Source organism: Perca flavescens, chromosome 11 (genome assembly GCF_004354835.1).
Source record: "Perca flavescens isolate YP-PL-M2 chromosome 11, PFLA_1.0, whole genome shotgun sequence".
In the NCBI taxonomy this organism is placed as follows: Eukaryota; Metazoa; Chordata; class Actinopteri; order Perciformes; family Percidae; genus Perca; species Perca flavescens.
The window spans coordinates 533,501-553,052 of record NC_041341.1 but is presented as its reverse complement, the minus strand read 5'-3'; the positions used below and the strand labels follow the sequence as shown (position 1 = coordinate 553,052).

General features: G+C 45.3%; 1 protein-coding gene across 1 annotated transcript in view; it reads right to left on the bottom strand.

Moving 5' to 3' along the window:
- LOC114564194 (titin-like) overlaps positions 1–19,552 on the bottom strand; it is a 380,077-nt gene that overhangs the window by 103,794 nt on the left and 256,731 nt on the right. Inside the window, 23 exon segments of the mRNA XM_028591428.1 lie at positions 46–196; positions 1,377–1,600; positions 1,801–2,115; positions 3,933–4,232; positions 5,073–5,369; positions 6,003–6,099; positions 7,962–8,182; positions 9,330–9,477; positions 10,208–10,359; positions 11,894–12,023; positions 12,262–12,443; positions 12,567–12,875; positions 13,069–13,183; positions 13,961–14,275; positions 14,366–14,592; positions 14,695–15,000; positions 15,108–15,407; positions 15,498–15,791; positions 16,842–17,123; positions 17,248–17,425; positions 18,158–18,276; positions 18,706–18,848; positions 19,254–19,410. Coding sequence (XP_028447229.1) covers positions 46–196; positions 1,377–1,600; positions 1,801–2,115; positions 3,933–4,232; positions 5,073–5,369; positions 6,003–6,099; positions 7,962–8,182; positions 9,330–9,477; positions 10,208–10,359; positions 11,894–12,023; positions 12,262–12,443; positions 12,567–12,875; positions 13,069–13,183; positions 13,961–14,275; positions 14,366–14,592; positions 14,695–15,000; positions 15,108–15,407; positions 15,498–15,791; positions 16,842–17,123; positions 17,248–17,425; positions 18,158–18,276; positions 18,706–18,848; positions 19,254–19,410 — 4,962 coding nt within the window.

Below are 19,552 nucleotides of genomic sequence, written 5' to 3'. Positions count from 1 at the left end.
GCCCCCCGTGTGTGTGTCCACGGCGAACGGCGAGGGCGATCTTACTCGTTCTGTCTTTGGTCTCAATCAGCTCGGACACGAATCCCGGCTCTCCCTCTCCGGCGGCGTTCACCGCTTTGACTCGGAAGCGGTACAGACCGCCTTCCTTCAGACCGGCCACCACGAACTTGGTTCCCCTGATCTCGGTGTCCTTCGCCTGGGGAGAGAGAGAGAGACCAGAGGGGAGGTCAGAGCCAGAAGCAACATCAACAACTCTCAGTCCCTAAAACGGGAACGTTAGAACAACCGGGGCTGCAATGCATCACCAGACTCACGGTACCGATCACGGTTTTCAGTCACTGGTCAGATGAATTTTCGGATCGGCACAAAAAAAACACGCCTGTTTCGATAGATAGATAGAGTTTAGATTCTCTGCCCGAGCCCGAAACGATTTTTTTTACGCCGCTATGATCGGGCCGGGTCCTTGATCGAGCATTTGTGTTGTTTTCTTTTTTTTTTCAATTTTATTTAATTTTATTTTAATGTGAGACAGTACAAGAAACCACAAGTGATACAAGACAAACTCAAAATCAAAAATAAAGACAAATAAATAAATAAGAGTAAGTAAAATATAAAATAAAACTAGCAGTTGCAGTGCAAAATTAAATATTTCATGTGCTTATTCAGTCACTTCTCAAACTCAAATTCCTACCATACATATTACTCTAGACCAGTGTTTCTCAAATGGGGCTACGTGTACCCCTAGAGGTACTTGTGGAGCACTGCAGGGGGTATGTGAGATTTTTAATATTTTAATATGTTAATTTAAAAAATATCAGTCGTGCATATTTCCCTGAAAAAATTATATTATAATAGTAAATTAATTTAGTAATGTATTTTAAACATTTGAAGTAGCATTTAAATGTTTTTCAGTTACAAAGTCAGGGGGTACTTGGCACAGAGAATATTTCACAGAGGGTACATTATTGAAATAAGTTTGAGAACCAGTACCGGAGTATTGTACAGGGTTCCTATGCATTTTAACCAATACTTTTCCATGACTTTTTCATGACTTTTTCGCAAATTTCCATGACTATGTGTTCCTGAAAATGTCAGTCGACATTCTACAATAAGAATACTAATCAGTGTTAAAGTTGACCCTCAGAGGTCTATGTGCTTCATTGTGGGATTTGTAAATTGAACACATATTATTATGCTGTGTTAAAACAATATTCCATGACTTTTCTAAAACTTTCTGGGTCTTTTTATGTTTCCAAAGCCTTTCCAGGCCTGGAATTTGCATTTTTCAAATTCCATAACTTTTCCAGCTTTTTTCAAAACGTATGAACCCTGTCTGTACTCCAGCGCTGGTTTTGATGGACAGATGTTTTTCTTACCTTCACCCAGCTCTCCTCGGGCTCTTTCTCCTCCGGCTCTTCATCGCTGCTGAGCAGCAGCTTCCTCTGAGCCTTCTTCTCCTCCTCCTCCTTGTTCACCTCCTTGTACTCGGCGATGTAGCCCGTGACCTTCGACCCTCCGTCCTCCACGGGGGGGATCCACTCTAGCTCCACCGTCGACTTGGTCCAGTCTGTCACCTTCGGGATGGGAGGCCCGGGAGGCTCTGCACGCACACACGCACACACACACACACACACACACACACACACACACACACACACACACAAAGACAAACACACACACACACACACACACACACAGTGTGTCATTTTCCAAAAGTTTTCCAACAAATATCTCTGACTGGGTGAGGTTAAAGTTAAATTCCGGGGCTAACAGACGTTGATAATGAAATGTCCTTCTTACTGATGGGGTCCCTGCACTGCACGGGGTCCGAGGGCACGCTGGGCAGCCCGCTGCCGGCGGCGTTGACCGCGCTGACCCTGAACTGGTAGAAGGCGCCCTCCTGCAGGCCGGACACGTCCCAGTTGTTGCCCAGCGGCAGCGCTCGGATGGGCTCACGGTTGACGCGGATCCAGCGCTTGGCGGTGGTCTCCTTCTTCTCCACGATGTAGCCGGTGATCGAGGAGCCGCCGTCGTACTTGGGCTCGTCCCAGTTGACGTTTATGAACTCCACACTGACATCCTTCAACGTCGGCTTCTCACACTGACCCGGGACGGCTGCAAGAGGACGGGACAGCCATCAATCATCAACACATCAGATACCGTGTTATTGGGCTATTATAGGGGCTTAGTTGAACCACCGATGTTGGAGCTACATTAGTTTGTTTTTTAGTATTGGTAATTTGTTAATTAATTTGTTTATTATTATAATTTTGTTTATATTTGTAATATATTTGGTGATATTCTTTAGTTTGTTTAGTTAATTGGGTTTTATGTATATGTTTAGTCTTTATTTATGGTTAGTTTAATAATTACAATATTTGATTTTGTCACCTGAGGGCAGTAGTGGGCTCAGGTAAAGGTTAATATAGGTAGGAAGTAGAAGTTGGATTGCAGGCACCTGGGCGATGGGCACATGGTTTTTTACCAGCGCGAGAGATGCTGTAGGCTGCTACTGTTTGTTAAATAAACCAGCCACAAACTCTGAATCCAATCTTGAATTTCATTTTTCATGTTTTGCCTGCGTACATCACCTGCCCATGGTGCTAGAAGTTGTCGTTTAAAGTTAACTTAAGTTTAGTTTTTTTTTGTTTGTTGACAAATGGCCACTACAACCGACATGAAACCATAAACACTGGCTGAGCTGCGTCTACCTCCCCAAACATGCTTTCATTTCATCTCAAAAGTCAAGCATCTTTCACTGTATTATATCATGTCTCATATAGTCTTCTCGCTTACAGATTTGTCGACATAAAACCCCAAGTATGTAGCCGGTAGGGAAAAAAAAAATCGATACAGCATAGTATCGCAATATTTTTAGTGGTAATACTGTATCAATACACAGACGCCAAGTATGGATCTTTTATGATATATGTGTTGGTCAGTCTGTCTGCTTGATAATCCCATTTTGCAGCAATAAAACTGAAGTGAGATGAAAAAACAGAGAAATGGATCTTTTAAGATAAAACAGACGTTGACAACATTTTCTTTTGGGGACATCATTTGAAATTGGGAAAATTTGAAGTTTGAAAAAAGGTAATACATTGCAGAATATTGCGATATGTTTAAAATCGCATTAATATTGTATCGTGACATAAGTACCGTGATGATATGGTATCGTGACATAAGTATCGTGATGATATGGTATCGTGACATAAGTATCGTGATGATATGGTATCGTGAGGATATGGTATCGTGACATAAGTATCGTGATGATATGGTATCGTGACATAAGTATGGTGATCATATGGTATCGTGACATAAGTATCGTGATGATATGGTATTGTGACATAAGTACTGTGATGATAAGGTATCATGACATAAGTAGCGTGATGATATGGTATCGTGATGATATGGTATCGCAACATAAGTATCGTGATGATATGGTATCGTGACATAAGTATTGTGATGATATGGTATCGTGACATAAGTATCATGATGATATGGTATCGTGATGATATGGTATCGCGATGATATGGTATCGCAACATAACTATTGTGATGATATGGTATCGTGACATAAGTATCGTGATGATATGGTATCGTGATGATATGGTATCGCGACGATATTGTATCGTGACATAAGTATTGTGATGATATGGTATCGTGACATAAGTATCGTGATAATATGGTATCCTGACATAAGTATCGTGATGATATGGTATCGTGACATAAGTATCGTGATGATATGGTATCGTGACATAAGTATCGTGATGATATGGTATCGTGACATAAGTATCGTGATGATATGGTATCGTGACATAAGTATCGTGATGATATGGTATCGTGACATAAGTATCGTGATGATATGGTATCGTGAGGCCTCTGTTGATTCCCACCCCTAGTAGCTGGCCTTAGAGAGTAAAGTGGACTCACTGAAGAGGTTTCGGGCCTTCTCCGGCTCGCTGACCAGCGCAGGCCCGACCCCAAACTTGTTCTGGGCCATGACTCGGAACTCGTACTCGTGGTTCTCGGTGAGCCGGGTCACCACGTATGCGCACTCCTTGGGGTCGTTGGAGACGTGGACCCAGGTCTTCCTGTTGTCCTCGCGCTTCTCTATCACGTAGTTGGTGATCTTGGAGCCACCGTCGTCTCTGGGCGGGCTCCAGGCCAGGCCGATCCTCTCCGCAAACACCTCGGTGAACTTCAGGGGGGCCATGGGGGGACCGGGGGGGCCTGCAGGGGGGAGGGAGGGAGAAGGAGGGAGAGAGAGGGAGAGGGAGGGAGAGAGGCAGAGGGAGAGGGAGAGGGAGAGGGAGAGAGGGAGGGAGAGAGGGAGAGGGAGAGGGAGAGGGAGAGGGAGGGAGAGGGGAGGGAGAGGGAGAGGGGAGGGAGGGAGAGGGAGAGGGAGAGAGGGAGAGAGAGAAAGGGAGGGAGAGAGAGAGAGGGAGGGAGAGATGGAGAGGGAGTTAGAGGGAGGGAGAGAGGGGGAGGGAGGGAGGGACAGAGAGAGAGAGAAAGAGGGAGAGAGGGAGGGCGAGAGAGGGAGAGACAGGAAGGGAGGGAGAGAGAGAGAGACGAAGAGAGAGGGAGATGGAGAGAGAGGGAGGGAGGAGGGGAGTGAGAGAGGGAGAGAGAGAGAGAAGGAGGAAGAGGGAGAGGGAGGCAGAGGAAGGGAGAGCGGGAGGGAGGGAGAGAGAGGGAGGGAGGGAGGGAGAGAGGGAGAGAGAGAGAGAAAGAGGGAGAGAGGGAGGGAGAGAGAGGGAGAGACAGGAAGGGAGGGAGAGAGAGAGAGAGGAAGAGAGAGGGAGATGGAGAGAGAGGGAGGGAGGGAGGGAGAGAGGGACAGAGAGAGAGAGAAGGAGGAAGAGGGAGAGGGAGGCAGAGGAAGGGAGAGCGGGAGGGAGGGAGGGAGGGAGAGAGGAAGAGGGAGAGGGAGAGATAGAGAGAGAGAGAATGAATATTATGTCATCCCAACCCTAACCTTCCTAACATTGTGATTGGCCAGTCAGTGGTTCAGGGAGGGGGCGGGGCTTTATTAGAACCAATCACGTCGGCAGTAAGGTGACTCCTCACCGAGCACGGCGAGCTTCAGGGTCTTGGTGGCGCTGCCCAGGCTGTTGGTGGCCGTGAGGCTGAAGAGGGCGCTGTCCAGCCGGGTCGCCTGCTGGACCAGCAGGGTGCACCTGTCGTGGGTCACCAGCTTGGTCATGTGTCGGTCGTACTGCACGGGGCTCTTCTCCTCCGGCTTGGCCAGGCCGGCTCGGTGCCAGACGAGAGACGGGAAGGGACAGCCGCTCACCCTCGCCACGATGCTGACGTCACAGCCCTCCTCGCCCTCCATGGCCTCGCGCAACTCGATGGTGGGAGCGCCTGCAGACACACATCACATAATTAATTAATAATTAAGGGAGGAGGGAGAGGGAGAGAGAGGGAGGCAGGGAAGGAAGGAAGGGAAGGAAGGGAAGGAAGGAGGGAGGGAGAGAGATAGGGAGGGAGGGAGAGGGAGAGGGAGAGGGAGAGGGAGAGAGAGGGAGGGGAAGGAAGGAAGGAGGGAGGGAGAGAGATAGGGAGGGAGGGAGGGAGGGAAGGAAGGAAGGAAGAAGGGAGAGAGATAGGGAGGGAAGGAAGGCACAGGAAAAAAATCATCAGAAAAAGTGACCAAAATAACGGAAAAAAACGGACAAAATAATTGCGAAAAGTGACAAAAAAATTTAAAAACAAACGACAAAAACGTCTGCAAATGCTAAAAAAACATCTGGAAAAGTGGCAAAAAACGTTTAACCCAGAAAAAGGAAAAGTTGCATGTTCCACGGGAGGACAAAAACCAAGATGGCGGTGACAGACAGCAGCCAACCGACCAATGGCTGATGTCCATTACTTCAAACGCCACATCCTGAAAGCTTACAGCCAAATGGTCCTGTCCACAGAGGTCTGATGTGATTCAGCTGGAACACTGCCGGCTTACTGAGTGGCCTGTGATTGGCCGAAGCGTCTGTTACTCACATGTCTGGTCCTTGATGATCAGGGGTCCCGCGGCGGCTGAGGGGCGGCTGGGTCCCGCTGCGTTCACAGCTTTCACTCTGAACTCGTACTCTCCTCCCTGCAGACCGACGACAAGCACAGTTAACAGGCCGGCCAAAATCAGGTTGGTCCCTGCTCCATCTCGCTTTCAGCCAAGGCTGAGATCTTCAACAAGGGGGGGTCTTGGACCCCTAGGGCAGTGGTTCTCAAACTTTTCCACATCAGGGACTCTTAAACTGACCACAGACCCCCATCTGATAAGACTTTGTCCCAGGGTCCTCAACCTGAGAGAATCTTTGCTTTTCAGTCCCTCCAGAAAAACGTGATTATGCGATCGCATAATTCTACGCATTAATCAGTATCATTTTTCAGTATCATGATAATTTTTTCAAATAAGCCGCACTTTCGCTGCATAAATTGCCTGATTTCCGCGCAAAATATGCGGAGGCTTTGCATGATTTCATATCCCCGCATTTTTGTTGCAAAAAAAGTCCCATAATATATCTCAGCAGAAAGTTGAAAAATGTTGCGTTTACTTCACACAAGAGCAGCCAGCAGAATCACTGTTTTTTTCTTTTTCATCAAACTGCAGTTTTTGCAAGTTCCCGCAATTTCATTGCATACAATTTGCATAAATGTCATATATAGCATATTCCATAGCATTTTTTAAGAAAACGTGCCGCATAATCAAGGATTTTTGCCCCGCAACCATCACAAAAAAACTCAAATGTTTCTGGAAGGACTGGCTTTTAGATGTTTTATTACAGAAAGTGAAGGAAACCCATGAGCACAATCTGTCATTGTGTTACTTATGGATGAAATTATCGCGAAAATAAATGATTCCCCTTTTGGTTTGGGGACCCCGTGGAACCCCCTTCAAGGACCCCACTTTGAGAACCATTGCTCTAGACCAGGGGTCTTCAACGTTTAATAAGCCAAGGACCCCTTAACTAAAAAAGTGACAAAACATGACAAAAAATTTAAAAAGGGTGAAAAAATACAAAAAAGTCAATAAAATTTGAAAAAAAAGACAAAAAACTTGAAAAATGGGTGAAAAAATTTAAAAAAAGTCAATGAAAACATGGAAAAGTGACAAAACATAACAAAAACGCAAAAAAACCTTGAAAAATGTGATAAAAACGTCCAAAATGTAGAAAAATAGCAACAACAAATGAAAAAAATGATGAAAGAACGCTGAAAAAAAATGACTTTTAGATGTTGAAAGTGAAGGAAACCCATGAGCACAATCTGTCATTGTGTTACTTATGGATGAAAAAGAGGCGGAGCAGGGACCCCCTACTTCTTATATTGTATAAAATGAGGTTGCATATTAAACATATTAAAAGCCCCCAACGTCGTCTTGAAGGCAGCCTGGTAAAACACAGAGAAATCCAGAGAGAGCTGTGTGGAGCTGATAGTCTTAACTAGCTTTGTAGCGACTTATTTTGGCAACGGTGTTCATTCTAGGGCTGTCCTCGACTAAAGAACTCCTTAGTCGACTAACAGGATTTATAGTAGGATTTTGTCGACTAATCGATTAGTTGATTTAATTGACAGAGCTGTGCTCTTTGAGAGGTGGTTAAGACTAGAAAAGCACAATATAAATGTAGTTAATTAACCATCTGTAAAACTGAGTTTCTCCACAATTAATCCTGCAAAAGCACCACTTTAAATCTTGTGTTTACCATAAATGTGCTCAGAAGTTTCTTGGAAATGAGTAATTAAGCATGAATAAGCATAAAAAATGACTAATGGACTAAAGAAATCTTAGTCGACTAAGACCAAAACGAGCGATTAGTCGACTAATCAACTAAGAGGTGGCAGCCCTAGTTCATTCATATCCAAAAGTTACGCACTAGAGCTTTAAGGGGTCCTTGGCTTTAGACCAGCGCGCTGTGACAATAATGTGTAGTTAGCGGGCCCTGAAGGACCTAGACGGACCTCTTTCAGGTCCTCCACCACGAAGCTGAGTTCCTCCACGTCTCTCTTGTTGCACTGCTTCCACGTCTCCTTCTCTTTGCCGCTGGTGTCCCAGCTCAGCCGCTCGATGATGTAATGCTTCACCGGAGAGCCGCCGTTGTTCTTGGGAGGCTCCCAGCTCAGGGTGACGGTGGTCTTCGTCACCAGGTTCACCTTCACCTTGGTGGGGGGGTCGGGCGGGTCTGAGGCAGAGGAAGAGGAAGAATCACTCAATCTACATTTATTTATAGAGAGAATGCTTTACAGCAACCAGCAGGTATCCAAAAACAATCTATTTACATTTAGGACCAAGAATAAAACAAAGAATACCATAAAATCAGAAAAGCAGGAAGAGGGGTGCTAACTATCTAGGACTGCTGGCAAGATGGGGGAGCACGGTGGCTTTGGTGCTTGTTTGTGTGTGTACTGTATTTGCTTGTTGAGTTGTGTCAAGCCAAAAAATTATTCTATTCAAAAAAAGAGCAGTAATAGTATGAATGTCAGGGGGTAACTTGCTCCAAAGTCTCAGTGTAGTCTTCCAGGCAGCGCTGCCTGGAAAGCACTAGGATTAGACGATGGTTAGGATTAGGATCAAGGGGGTAAGCGAGCGTGGACAAGGCGTACCTCCTACGGAGCCATTTTGATGCTACCAAGCCATCACCTGCCGTTAGCATCCCATTGACTGCCATTCATTTTGGCGCCACTTTGACAGCGAATAACTTTACATCTGCCCGTCTCTGTGAGATTGGGAATGATTGATATTTCTCTCGGCACAGCTACCAGAAGACTTCGAACTTTCAGACAGGTTGCTCACGTCACATCTACGTCTTCAAGCTCAGTTGGAGGCTGCTCAGTAACGCTCAGCCAGCACCGGGAACAGTTCACTCGTTTCCGTGGAAATCACATTGTCCATTTCGTTTACTGTCAATGATTAGGGTTAGGGGTTAGGTGCGTTGAAGTCGACGGTCGCATCGCTGCCTTGAAGTCGACGTTGGGGGCTTAAAACACCATCAAGCGTTAAAATCTCAGCGATTATGCTGGGCCAAAGGTCTTAAAAAAAACAAACATTAAAATCTTTAATTCGGAAACGCACCGCGAGCCAATGGAGAGTGTAGAGAACGGGGGGGTAACGTGTGAACGTCTAAAAGCATTCGTTAAAAAGCGAGATTAGCATCAGAACAATACAAGACAAGGTTTTGGCAGTGTGTGCTGTGTGTATTGTCCTTTGTAGATTCTACACTCTGGTCTGTTGTAGACTTTGGGAAGACCCAATCGCAAACCTATAGAATGGTCCATCAAAATCCTTTAAGATAGACCTTTGTAGAATCTGTGTAGAACGTGTGTACTCACAGATGGGGTCTCTGGCCCGCACAGGGTCAGTGGTAATGGTGAATGGGCCGAATCCAAGCCTGTTCTCAGCTCGGACCCTGAAGTGATAGTCCTGACCCTCCAGCAGGCCCGTCACCACGTAGGCCTGGCTGGCGCAGGCTGCATTCACCTGTGAATCAACAGATCCATCAGTTAATCAAAGGCTAGTCTACAGTCTATATCCACGACGTTCCACTGCCGGGATTAGTCCGTTGCCGCCGGAAAATCTGCCGGATGTCCCTCTTTTAGGCCAGATGTCAATCCTCTTCCTGTTTCTCTGTGTTGGTGTTCTAACCTCTGGTGGATTTGTGAGGACTATGGTTAACTGCTCCTCAGATCTCTGCAGGGTAAATCCAGACAGCTAGCTAGACTATCTGTCCTATCTGAGTTTTCTCTTGCACGACTAAAACTACTTTTGAACGTACACATGTTCCACCAAAACCAGTTCTTTCCCGAGGCTGTTTAATCATTGTGCATCTACGGAATGGTTTATAAGTCCGAATTTGAACTTTGAACTCAGAACTCAAATACATTTTTCACATGTGACCCTAATCCTCTTCTGTGTGCATCACTTGGGACAATTTTTGGCAAAGTTAGCATGACCCGAAGTCAAAACAGCCACGATTATGAGAGTAAGACATTCAGACATTTTGTAAAATCATCTTGTATTCTCAATTTTTGATGAAGCTAGGCTAATAAAATCCTGGTACATGGGCATGCTTTCCCAACATTCAAAATCACCCTAAAACTCAACTTATTTGTACCAAAAGTAAAAAGATCTTCTAGAAAAGGAGATATATCTGAAAAAAAGGAACTGAAACAACATGGACGAATAGAGAAAAGGACTGAGCAGTGTTTACCTTTGTCCAGGCCTTGTCAATAAGACTTTTCTTCTCGATAAAGTAGCTCTTGATTCTCTCTCCTCCATCGCTGTCGGGGAGTTTCCAGATCAGCCTCATGGTGGACCGGGTGGTGTCGGTAACCTTTAGGTCCTTCGGGGCTCCGGGGACGTCTGCACCAAGGAGAAAATTACAATCAGACAAGAACTAAACAGAGATTGCTATTTTTTCTTTTTTTGAGAAATAAGAAACGTGAAAATGTGTATTTTTTTTGTTTTTGTTTTCATATTTAATTTATTTCATTCATATTTATGTCATTTAATTTAATTTTTATTTTATTATGTATTGACCATAATACATTTTGTATAAATGGTCCGTATTTGTCTTGTGATTTGTCTTAAAGGGAACTATAGCCCAATACAACAATTAAATATGTGCATATGTTCTTAAATTAAATGAAGAAAAAACGGAGGAACGATTGAAAGTCTGCGCTCAGCTTCAAACGACAATGTTAAAAACAACAGACAAAGCAAGAAATCTTGGTGTAGTCATGGACTCAGACCTGAATTTTAAAAGCCACATTAAGACAATTACAAAATCAGCCTATTATCACCTTAAAAATATATCAAGGGTTAAAGGACTTATGTCTCAGCAGGATCTGGAAAAACTTGTCCATGCTTTTATCTTCAGTAGACTTGACTACTGTAACGGTGTCTTTACAAATCTCCCTAAAAAATCAATCAGACAGCTGCAGCTGATTCAGAACGCTGCTGCTCGAGTCCTCACTAAAACCAAGAAAGTGGATCACATCACTCCAGTACTGAAGTCTCTACACTGGCTTCCAGTGCCTCAAAGAATTGATTTCAAAATACTTTTACTGGTTTATAAATCACTAAACGGTTTAGGGCCAAAATACATTTCTGATCTGCTACTACATTATGACCCCCCCAGACCTCTCAGGTGGTCTGGGACAGGTCTACTACACTATGACCCCCCCAGACCTCTCAGGTGGTCTGGGACAGGTCTACTACACTATGACCCACCCAGACCTCTCAGGTGGTCTGGGACAGCTCTACTACACTATGACCCACCCAGACCTCTCAGGTGGTCTGGGACAGGTCTACTACACTATGACCCACCCAGACCTCTCAGGTGGTCTGGGACAGGTCTACTTGTTGTCCCCAGAGTCAGAACTAAACAGGGGGAAGCAGCGTTCAGTTTTTATGCTCCACATATCTGGAACAAACTCCCAGAAACCTGTAGGTCCGCTGCAACTCTCAGTTCTTTTAAATCTAAGCTAAAGACCTATCTTTTTGATGTTGCTTTTCTTTAAATAATCTATTTTATTAACTTTAATTTCTTATACTGCACTGTAACTTTTATTCTTATACTGCACTATCAATTTTATTCTTGTCTTTTAATGTTTTTAATTTGTTTATTATTGTTTTTTAATTGTTTTCTAACTGCTCTTTAATGTTTTATGTAAAGCACTTTGAATTGCCCTGTTGCTGAAATGTGCTATACAAATAAAGCTGCCTTGCCTTGCCTTAAATGTAATAATATTTTTACTGACAAACATTGCCAATAAGAAATTAACGGTATCGATATCGGTATCGATATCGATGAAAATGCAAGAAAAAGTATCGGTATCGTATCGAATCCTAAAAGTGTGGTATCGCCCATCCCTAGTACAGACAACAGACATACCGAGGACAATGACTCTGACGTTGATGTGTTTCTGTCCGGACTTGTTCTTGGCGGTGATGGTGTAGCGTCCGGAGTGCGTCCTCAGACTGACGGGGATGGTCACAACGGACGTGGTGTCTGTGGACTGAATCTGAATACACAAAAAAGGCTCAAAAATGAAACTAAAATCCCAGAAAACATGAACAAAACTGACCTTATAGAAGATAGAAGATACATGTTCTATAAAACATACAATTACAAATAAAAAATAACAGCAGTATTGTAATAACATTTTAGGTTTTTTCTTCGTATTGGTTGTTTTTCAGGGTTTTGTATAAATAAGTATATACAATATTACAAACACAAAATCATCATGTTGCTGGTCTCACCTCGGAGTCCACAGGCAGCATGTGCAGTTTGTTCTTCTTGTGCGACTTGGCTTTGCCAGTAAAGTCCCAGGTAACCTTGGGAACAGGGCGGCCCTTGATGGTTGCGGGGATCCTGATCGGATCTCCAGCACGGATGTACAAAAGGTCGTCCATCAGCACGTCGATGGAGATGGAAGGAGCAACTGTCGAGTGAGAAACACCAGGGTAGACGTCAGGGAAGGCGAAGAGATGTACACAGAAAACCTTTGGATTATGATAAAAGTTATCAGATAGTTTTGGCAGTGAGACTTTAAAGTTAAACATACATGCGATGTCCTCAACCAGAACCTCGCCGGTGCTGGGGCTGGGGTCGGACTCGCCGATGTCGTTGACGGCGATGACCCTGAAGCGGTAGCGTTTAAGAGCGCGGAGGCTGGGCATAGTGAACTCGGTGGTGGGGTTGAGGGAATCTGCGTCGTTCACACTTATCCACTTTGTCGCGGCCTCGTCCTGGATCTGGATGATGTAGCCCTTGATGGGGCTTCCTCCGTCCCTCTCTGGCTCCTTCCAGGAAAGTGTGACACTGTGCTTGGTCTTATCAATCACCTCAGGAGCCCCGGGCATGCTCGGAGGAGCTGGAGTGGAGTGCGGCAGTTTGTAAGAATAGCATCGAGTTTGGGGAATCAAAATTCATCACTAACCAAAAATGATCTGGTCAAAGGACTGTGATTAATCACATAGATTTCAGTTATTTAAGTTTATTTTGATACATAGGACTTATTCGTTATCCAACCCTTGAAAAGAAGCCTGTGGTTTTTTTTTACTCACTGATGGGATCGACAGCGAAGGCAGAGTCGGACGGTCCGCTGAACGGTCCCATTCCTGCAGAATTGGTGGCAGCAACCCTGAACTCGTACTCTGTTCCTTCGAACAGACGAGTCACCTGGGAGACAAAGAAGGATAAGAGGTTTTAACAGACACCTGTGGTAAGCAGGGATTTTCTAAATGGACTGTAACCTTTCTTTCTGAAGGTCTGCAAAGGACCTTCTTTAAGGTCTTTGACAAACCATTTTTAAGGTGAATAATGGAGTTTCCGAAATTATTGCAATGGAGTTTCCGAAGGTCTTTAACAGATTATATCTGAAGGTCTGCAAAGGACCATCTTAAAGGTTTGAGATGGACCTTCCCAATGGTTTGCAAGAGACCAGATCTTAAGGTCTACAAAGGTCTATCTTAAAGGATTTTGATGGACCATTCCATAGTTTTGCGATGGGTCTTCCCAAGGTCTACAACAGACCAGAGTGTACGATCTACAAAGGACAATCTTAAAGTTTTTGATAGACCATTTTGAAGGTTTGTCAAGGACCTTCCTAACGGTCTCAATGGGCCTATCTAAAGGTCTGTGATGAAGCAGGCTTCCTTAAGGACTCGGACATAGGATGTTCATTTCTTGTAAAAGTTATTCTCAAATCTCTGTGATAGACCTTTATAAAAGTCAATGAGGAACTATCCCAAAGGTCTACTGGTCTGTCTGGATTTAACCTGAGATTCTATCTTGGAAGGTTTACAAAAGTTGGGTTCAAATGCTGATCCTACGCTTGCCAGGTGAGCAGTTTCTTTAAGCAATGGACCCAGAGCTGTAAACACTGAGGCAATGATTTACTTTCATTGTAAAAATGTAATTCTGTGCTTACACAAAAACAAAGTCCCATATGCTCACCTGGTAGTCCCAGCCTTTCATGCCCCTCTTGGTGACTGGCATCTTGTTGACTTTGGCCCAGTAGTCAGTGCCTTTCTCCCTCTTCTCCAGCCAGTAGCCGATAATCATAGAGCCGCCGGTGTCCCTGGGAGGCTCCCAGGTTATGGTCATGGAGGTCTTGGAGTACTCTGCGATCTTTGGTTTCTCTGGTGGGCCAGGAAGGCCGAATGGGTCTATGATCTTGACTTCCTCTGTTGTGCAGGGGTCAGATATACCGTAACGATTCTGGGCTTTGACCCGGAACTTGTAGGACATGTTGGTCTCCAGTTCCCAAACCTGCAGAGGGAGGAGATGTTCCCATTAGAGTCAAACAGGGCTTTCAAAGCCTATGACAACACTGTTATTATTGTTATTATCAGGACATACCCCGAGTTTCCTCTCAATGACGATGTTGTTGACCTCCTCCCACTGTGGTCCAGGTGGAGCTTCCTGTCCCTCTTCCACCTGCGGTTCCTCTTCCACTACTTTCATCTTCTCAACAATGTAGTTGGTCAGCTCGCTGCCACCAGTGCTCAGCGGTACTTCCCAATGGAGGTAGCAAGACTCCGCCCGGATGTTGGACACAGTCAAATTCCTGGGTGGAAGTGGTCGGTCTGAGAGGAGGGCAAATTAAAGTTAGTAAAGTACACCCAAAATTGTATTTATTTATTTATTTATATCACTAACAAAAGACATGCAGGCATGTTTTAACTCACCCAGCACCATGACATAGGTGGTGTGCTTGGCTGTGCCCATGTTGTTGGAGGCGGTCACAGTGTAGCTGCCGCGGTCCCTCCTGTTGGCTGCTGGGATGGACAACTTGGTCTTTGCGTTCAACCTGCCGGTCACCTCAGTCTCAATCAGCAGAGCCTCTGTGGGCTCGATCACCACGTCATTCTTGGTCCACTCGATGTTAGGGATGGGGAGGCCTATGATGTCAGCGGGCATCTCAATGGGCTCACCCTTCTTCACGGTAATAGTGTCGCCCTTGAAGTGCTTCAGCATGTGCACTTCAGGAGACACTGAGAGGGACAAAATGGAAACAAAACAAGTCAGCACACAAAATCTGCCTCGGTCCCTTTCTTGAATATAAGAGTAGGGTTAAGTTTTAAAGACCATTCCGCCTTACCTTCGTCGTCTTGGATAATCACAGACAACGGGATGGATGGCTCGCTTACTCCAATCAGGTTGGCACACTTGATCCTGAACTCGTACATCCAATCCTCTTCCAGGCCCTCTACAGTCATGGTCAAGTTGGGGCACATCTCTGTGTTGCATGGCTCAAATTCCTGCTTGTCTGCCCTCTTTTTCTCAACGGTGTAGCCGATGATAGGGCTGCCGCCGTCATTACGAGGCGGCTTCCAGGTCAGTGTAAGGGAGTTCTTGGTGCGTTCGGTGTAGTGGAACTTCTCAGGGTATGACGGTGGGCCTGCAGAAACAGCAAATACTCTACTTTTCTGCTCACAAGAGAGAATTTAAGGACAATTTCTGATCAAAATCAAGAGATTTTAGGACTCACCCTGTGGGTCAACAGCCTTGATGACGTCCATCTCTACGGGCGTGCCCAGGCCGTACTTGTTCTTGGCAATGACGCGGAAGATGTACTCCTGTCCCTCCACGATGCCCATGCACTCGCACTTGGAGGAGGTGGTTTCAACGGGCTGCCTCCATGCGACAGAATTAGGACTTCTGCGCTCCACGAGGAAGCCGGTCAGGTCGCTGCCTCCATCGTCTACCGGGTCGTCCCAGTTCAAGAAGATCATCTTACGAGTGACAACGACGGGCTTCAGGTCCGTGACGGGTCCGGGGACATCTGAAGATAAAACAATATTATCCTTCTGTGTCCATTTTTATTTCATAGCATCAATTAACTGTAAGGAAATTATGTATCCCATGCTCATAAGAAGCACAAGATACTTTCTGTTGAGCCCAAGATACTTTTCTCAGGAGCACACAAACTTATCTAGTGCTAATGAGAAACCAATCTAAGGCTGGTTCAGGTACATTTTGCTGCATTTTCAGGCGGATGAATACTAGCCTGGTGGGACCGTCCTGATCTGGCGAGATCCAGTTCTCCACTAACCACATCAGTCTGGCAAATTTGGAGCCTTTCGCCAAACGACCGACCAATCAGCGTTGGTTTTGAGGCGGGTTTAGGTGGTGATAGACAGATGGTTTATCCAATCAGCTAACCAGGATTTTCAGACAGCGGTATAGCCCTAATTCTGTTAGCCGCTCGCTAATGCTTTTTCCTCTTGGATCCTTCTTTTGGAATATGGACCAGGAACCTGAAATGGGGTCTTTTATTCCTAAATTCTCGTTACACAAACAGCAAATCTCCTTTACCGACATGTTGCTAGCTTGCCAAGCTAACGAGCTATGCCTTGCCTGCAGCAGCAGGGTTAGCCTGGCTTGTGGTTGTATTTTCATACGCTTCGTTGATCTGATTGGTTGATTTGGCCCGTCTATCACCAACTATAGGTGGTAGACAGATGGTTTATCCAATCAGCTAACCAGGATTTTTACCCCCTTCCGAAAAGTTCTCCAACGGTAAGTTCCCAGATGGATATGCCGAAGCGATCCATCTGGCGGAGTCAGGTTAGATGAATACCTATTCCTCTGCAGCAATTTTGATCAGAGAAGAGTAGGCGCACCAATCTGAACCTATCTGAATAATATTGTACTGTGTACTGACCATATTTTAAAGTGCTGCATTTCTTTTTCTTTTAAGAAGACCACATGAATTTCCCCTTGCGGGATAATAAAGTTTACTTTGACAGTGAAAGTTTGTCCCTTTAGGGACTCTGTATTATTAATGGTTAAGTTTTATCATCAAGTCCTGCATTCCTGGAGTTTCACTCACCTACAACGTCCACTCTGATGTTAGCGTGCTTTGTGCCGCTGGGGTTGCAAGCGGCAATGTGGTATTTGCCACAGTCCTTCCTCTGCACGTTCTTGATGGAAACGACGCTGTCGTTGCCCTCGGTCAGGATCTCCACGCGGTTGTCAGGTTTGGCATCGTCCTTGGTCCAGGTGATGGTCGGGTAGGGTTTACCTGTGACTGTCGCTGGCAAATGGAGGTTCTCTCCGGCTCTGATGATCACGCCGTTCTTGACAGCCAGTTCCAGGTCGATCATTGGCTTCTCTGTGGAGGCCAACCAAGGAAAGAAGACACAAACACACATAAAACTATGTTAAGCTATGAGATGAGACAACATTTAACCTAAAGAAATCTAAAGTTTCAGTCTCTTGTTTTCTCTTCGGCTGACCTGCAGGATTCCTGACAAACACAGCCTCTGTGAATCCTGGCGTTCCCTCTCCGGCAGCGTTGCAGCCGATGACTCGGACTGAGTACTTGGCTCCCTCGCGGACCCCGTAGACAGTGAAGGACCGGGGCTTACATAGACGCTCTGTGGCCCGGGACCAGTCCTTGGTACCAACCATGGCCTGAAGAACAACACAGAACTAGCATTAGTCTGAGCCAAGCACGGTCACCCTTAGATTTAAGCCTTGACTTTGGAATGGCTAAAAGGGCCCGAGGATCTAAAGCTGCGATCTGGCTCATATGGGACCAACATCTCCGCTATGTAGTTAAGAGGCAGACCCATAGGAGCTTTAGGCCCTGTTTACACGTACATGGTTATTTAAAAAACCGTAGACATTTCCCTTTGTTTGTGCCCTTCGTTTACACGCAAACGGAGAATTTGCCTCTGATACCGAGTCTTTCTAAGAGATTTTTGAGATCTTCGTTTGCACGTTAGCACGTTAGCGAGAGAAAGTGATTGGTTGCTGTTGTTGCTATTTTCTGGATTCTGATTGGCTAACGTGTAAACGAACACTTTTCTGAAAACTGACAGCTGTGCACGATGTTTTTCTTTTAAACGGAGAGGATTTTTAAAAGAAAATCCCGCACACTGCCAATTACACAAGCAATCATTTATTAAGAAAAAAATACAACGTTTCGGTCTCAGACCTTCGTCAGGTAAATTTTAAGAATCATTTTTTGATCTGCTACTTTTGATCATATCCTACGCACCTGCCCGACAAAAGAGGTGTGCAAAAAAAGCTTTCCTACGTTAAAACGGAGAGGTTGAAATGCCCGTTTATGAAAACAGATGTAAACGTAGTGTTAAATGTGAGGAGTAAGAATGAAGTTAGGGTGTTTGTTGGTGAGCTGACCTTTTCCACGTGGTATCCCAGGACCTCTGCTCCGCCGTTGTCGGCAGGCGGGTCCCACTCCACGTCGATGGAGTGGTTGGTGGTCGCAGCCACTCGGGCAACGGGAGGTCCCGGAGGTACTGCAGAGACACACACACACACACACACACAGATTAGGGCGTAGCACTTTTAATTTTGTTGACAATGAAGTCAATTCTGATTCTGATTCTCATAAGCAGTTCTTTGGACAAGTATTTCTAAATGTGTAATTATTATTATTATAAGGAAGACGCATGGAGATTAGAGGGTGCAAAGTTTTATGTCAATACCATATTATATAAATTATGTCTATATATTTGTGTGTGTTTGTGTGTGTGTGTGTGTGTGTGTGTGTGTGTGTGTGTGTGTGTGTGTGTGTGTGTGTGTGTCTGTGTGTCTGTGTGTCTGTGTGTGTGTGTCTCTGTCTGTCTGTGTGTGTGTCTGCCTGTGTGTGTGTGTGTGTGTGTGTGTGTGATGGAAACGTTGACCAGAGTTGTACTGAACACAGAGTGTAGTTTACAGTAACGTACAGATGGGAGCCTGGGCAGTTTTGGGTTCTGAGGGGCCACTGAACTTCCCGGGGCCGGCCTGGTTTTCAGCCGCCACCCTGAAGATGTAGGTCAGCCCATCGAGGAGACCCCCCACGTTCAGCTCGGTGTCAGGAACCAGGTCCCTGAAGACCAGGACAGAAGGACACATTCAGACAAACATCAGTCAATACCAGCGCTGGAATGTAACTAAGTACATCTACTCCACTACTGTCCTTCAGTACCAAATGTTGAGGTACTTGTACTTTACTTGAGTCTTTTCTTTTCATGTTACTTTCTACTTCTACTCTTTAGTTACTAGTTACTTTAGTTACTCCGCTACATTCATCTGTTCCAGCTTTAGTTACTAGTTACTTTAGTTACTCCGCTATATTCATCTGTTCCAGCTTTAGTTACTAGTTACTTTAGTTACATTGTTACTGCAGTACTTCTACTTGTAACAGAGTATTTCCACAGTGTGGTATTAGTCCTTTTACTGCAGTAGAGCATCAGAATACTCTCTTCTGAGACTAGAGTACAGGTTTCCTCACCTGTTGACGCGAGCCCAGTGGGAGCTGTTGATCTCGCGGCGCTCCACCCAGTATCCCAGGATGGGGCTGCCGTTGTCGTTCGGCGGTGTCCAGGTAACCAGCATGCTTTGGGACGTGATGTCATCGATCACCGGCTTTTCGGGAGCCTCGGGAGGATCTGAGGAAGGCCGAAAGGGGGGGAACCGAGTGAGACTCAAACATGAAGCAGGCCCAGTTGAATGTCACGTTTAAAGTTGTTTTGTGCTGGCCATGTAACAAGCTTTCTTTGGAGTTGGGAAACAATAGATTTTGGGGCTTTT